At 49.0% G+C, this 3,445-nt stretch overlaps 2 protein-coding genes across 3 annotated transcripts in view; one reads left to right on the top strand and one right to left on the bottom strand.

The window, feature by feature from the left end:
- The window catches only part of hdhd2 (haloacid dehalogenase-like hydrolase domain containing 2), a 5,494-nt gene extending 4,544 nt beyond the window's left edge, over nt 1–950 (top strand). The window contains exon 10 of the transcript XR_001761134.2: nt 719–950. The gene's annotated coding sequence lies outside the window, so the exon portion shown is untranslated. The remainder of the gene's footprint in view (nt 1–718) is intronic.
- Nucleotides 1–2,928, bottom strand: part of katnal2 (katanin p60 subunit A-like 2) — a 4,943-nt gene extending 2,015 nt beyond the window's left edge. Inside the window, exons 1-9 of one of the 2 annotated variants that reach the window (XM_008326113.3) lie at nt 2,516–2,928; nt 2,282–2,352; nt 2,012–2,187; nt 1,877–1,913; nt 1,478–1,568; nt 1,289–1,387; nt 1,102–1,185; nt 794–892; nt 78–141 (exon numbers count right to left, since the gene is read on the bottom strand). In XM_008326113.3, coding sequence (XP_008324335.1) covers nt 78–141; nt 794–892; nt 1,102–1,185; nt 1,289–1,387; nt 1,478–1,568; nt 1,877–1,913; nt 2,012–2,187; nt 2,282–2,352; nt 2,516–2,566 — 772 coding nt within the window. In that variant the 5' untranslated portion in view covers nt 2,567–2,928. The remainder of the gene's footprint in view (nt 1–77; nt 142–793; nt 893–1,101; nt 1,186–1,288; nt 1,388–1,477; nt 1,569–1,876; nt 1,914–2,011; nt 2,188–2,281; nt 2,353–2,515) is intronic. The other variant, XM_008326112.3, reaches the window with a different exon arrangement.
- Between the last annotated feature and the right edge of the window lie 517 nt (nt 2,929–3,445).

The raw sequence follows: 3,445 nt of genomic DNA, 5'->3' as shown, positions 1-3,445 counted from the left end.
ACGTCAGGAGGCGCCGTGACATGCAGCGGCAGAGGCGCGAGCAGCAGCAGCAGCAGCAGCAGCAGTGGTGAGTTTACCTGGGGGGCCGTAGAGCAGCAGACCCTTCCATGGAGACCTGATCCCCGTGAACAGCTGAGGATACTGTGAAGAGAGAAGAACCAGTGGTCAACGTCTGACCCTGCCCTGAACAGTTAAAAGGACTGATGAGCGTGCCCCCCCAGCCCACCCCCTGACCCCCCCGAGCTGAGTCAGTGCTGCAAATACCACCTCCCTCCCAATCAGTCTAGATTCCAGGAGGCAAAAACCTCCAAACTGACCTTATATCTCCCACAATGAATAATAATGGAGGCTGGAGGGGCAGGGGGGGCAGAGGAGGGGGGGGCAGAGGGGACGCTTCCATTCAATAATAGAGAGACGGAGACATCAGTCCTCATCTGTGTCCGCAAATGTCAAGAGGATGCAGACGTCCTGATTGGTCGTGGCCGTGTCCAGGACAAAGGTCTGAGTGATGATGATGGAACTGTTGGAGGAACTTCCTGTCTCACACACACACACACACACACACCTAACTGTTTTAATGGGACTCTGTATGAATTAATTCACCCCCCGTCCTGCCAGTCCATCTATCTGTGTATGTGTGTGTCCACATTCTCCCAGGTATAGATTTCATGTCAGTCTAACAGACTGGTCTGACCTCTCTGCCCTCCTCTCTTTAAAGGAGATGTATTCACAACCGACCCCTGGTGGCCGCTGCTGGTATAGCAGCCACTTCAGGCGACTGCTGCCCACGCACCTTAATGGGATAGACCACGGCCTCTTTGACTAATCGCTTGGCGTCCTCCAGGCCGATGATGTCCTCCCAGCGCACGTTGGGGCTGTGCAAATAGATGTCCTACAAGGGACACGCACACACACACACACACACACACACACACACACACACACACAGGCGCTGTGCACACAAATTTAAAATGAAACGTCAGATAAAGGAAACAGATGGAGGCTTCATTAACATCACTGATCAATTCATTCACAACATAAAGGTCTGCTGCCCTCTGGTGGGCGGCCTCGGTATAACAAATGGTTGTGATGGTACAGTACTCTGCTGATGATGGCTGCCAGTTCTCCCATCTCTCCACTGATGACTGATAATCCACTGAGGGGCTTCAGCAGCCGCTCCTCACACTGGAACAAACACAGGGTGAATTAACAGCACAGACCTGGGTGTGTGTGTGTGTGTGTGTGTGTGTGTTCATGATGAGTATGAACGGGACTTCATTCTGTGAACCTTCTTGTTGATGGTGGAATCTCCTGACGCTGCGTTCCTGATGGAGAACACACTCAGACCATAGTCAGACATATCTGAAGACAGAGACGACACGTTCTCCTGTCAGGGTCAAACAGCTCTGCGTTAGAGGAGTACTGCTGTGACTGTACTGTAGTACTGTAGTACTGTAGTAGTGGTGACAGTACTTACACTGGGCGTGGTCTTCTTGTTTCCAGCCGAGGACTGTGAGCTTTGGGACGAGTTGATTTTTGGAAGACGTTTCTTTGCCGAACAAGGACTCCTGGGAAAAAAGAAGAGAAAAATCAGGAAGGATTTGATCAGAGTTAGTGAACCAATGAGAATCCTGCGATCAGGCCGAGGGCCACGCCCAGAACGGAAATGAATTCAGTCAAAATACTTAAGATTAAAGTTCAACATTTATGAGAAAAATATGTAAAAATAAACTCAAAAGATTAAAGTTTATGAAAATAAAGTCAAAAGTTAATGAGAAAAGAAACGTCTGACTTCCTGTTGGTGGTTTGTTCTTCCACAGTGGCTGTGGTTCATGTGAACTAATGAACACTGTGTTGGTGGAGTGTCTCCTCTCACCTCTTCAGTCCACTGCTCTTGGAGTATCTGCTCTCAGCTGTAGATGAGGAGAAACAGACGAACAGCTGAAAACCAACGGCCGCTGACGGAACCTGACGTTCCACACCTCCACCTCCACCTCCACCTCCACCCTACCTGGACACGATGACTCGTCCGTTCTCCGGATGATCTTGGGATATTTCTGGAACTTGACGTACTGGTAACTCTCGTACTCCATCAGCACCATCTCCAGGTCGATGTTGTCGCAGACCTCGAACTTGCGGAGGCCTCCGTTGGTCTCGTGGTCCAAGGCGGCGGCCGTGTCCATGTAGCTGGACACACACACACACACACAGGTCACAGAGGTCACACAGTGACAGAGGTGTCGGCCATGTTTGCCTCAAGAAGTAAAAGTCAGATACTGACCCCTGACCCAGCAGGTGGTGGTGAATGAGGATGAGGAGACTCTTCTTCCTCATCTCAGTCTTCACGTCCTCCTGTTGGACAACAGTCACAGATGGAAACACAGTACGGTCCACGTTTCTCTTTTGTTTTGTGATTTTGCAGCATAATAACAATAACTTCACAGATTTACTGCTGTAAAACGATATTTCGCCAGCAGGTGGCGACAGGTGGCCACCAACAGCGGTGTGGACTCACCGCAGCTCTGGCCTGATGAGCGACCTTCATGGACTGGAACGACAGCTCCATCTTTACTCTGACTGAGAGGCTGTTGTCGTGTGTCGATCTGCCCTCTGCTCTTTACGACAGTAACGGTTTACGACCCATTCGAACGTCCCAGTTTCTTCCTCCTTCTTCTCCTCTTCCCTGACTTCAAAGTGACGCCGACACTAAAGGATTCAAAGTTTTTCCATGACATTCCAGACCTGACGGTTTGTAGCGGCTCCAGGCCGTGTGCAGTGGTTGTCATGGTAACCACTGTAAACAAAAAGAGCTTCTTCTGTTCATTTGAAGCAAGCGAGCGAGCGACACGCAGCGTCTACTGCCATCTACTGGCCACGAGTGTGTATGGTTTTTTACACAGTGTCGGAAATGATCCCGGTTAATAACAGTGGTATTTACACCAGTGCTGGTCCCGTCGTTAGGTTATAGGTCAGCCCTATATCCGCCCCTGCCCCCCCCACTCCCCCACCGACCCTCGTTACAGGGCAGAATATTCCACTGTCCAGTTATTAACACAAACAAACATTAACTTCGTCTTTGACTTTTTCTTTCATTCAAAAAGGCTAATGGCTACATTTGAGGAGTAAAAAAATAAATAGTAGAATAAATAAATAAATATATTATATTAAATATATTAAATTAAATAGTACAGTAAAACACACACATTATTAGTCAGTGGAAATAAAAGTGAAACCCAATAAAATCCTTCTTTATCAGATAAATTCAGTGACTGATAAAGAAAAATCAGTTTCACCTTAAACTGACCTTTGTGAGGTCCCAGGGTGTGTGTGTGTGTGTGTGTGTGACTCGTCACAGAGGCCGTGGTCTATCCCATTAAGGTGCGTGGGCAGCAGTCGCCTGAAGTGGCTGCGTTACACACAGAGGCCCCCCGGGGGGGGTGGTGGA

The sequence above is a fragment of the Cynoglossus semilaevis genome, chromosome 14 (assembly GCF_000523025.1).
Source record: "Cynoglossus semilaevis isolate Cse_v1.0 chromosome 14, Cse_v1.0, whole genome shotgun sequence".
Lineage (NCBI taxonomy): Eukaryota > Metazoa > Chordata > Actinopteri > Pleuronectiformes > Cynoglossidae > Cynoglossus > Cynoglossus semilaevis.
The sequence above is the reverse complement of the archived record's forward strand: the minus strand, read 5'-3'. Positions and strand labels throughout refer to the sequence as shown.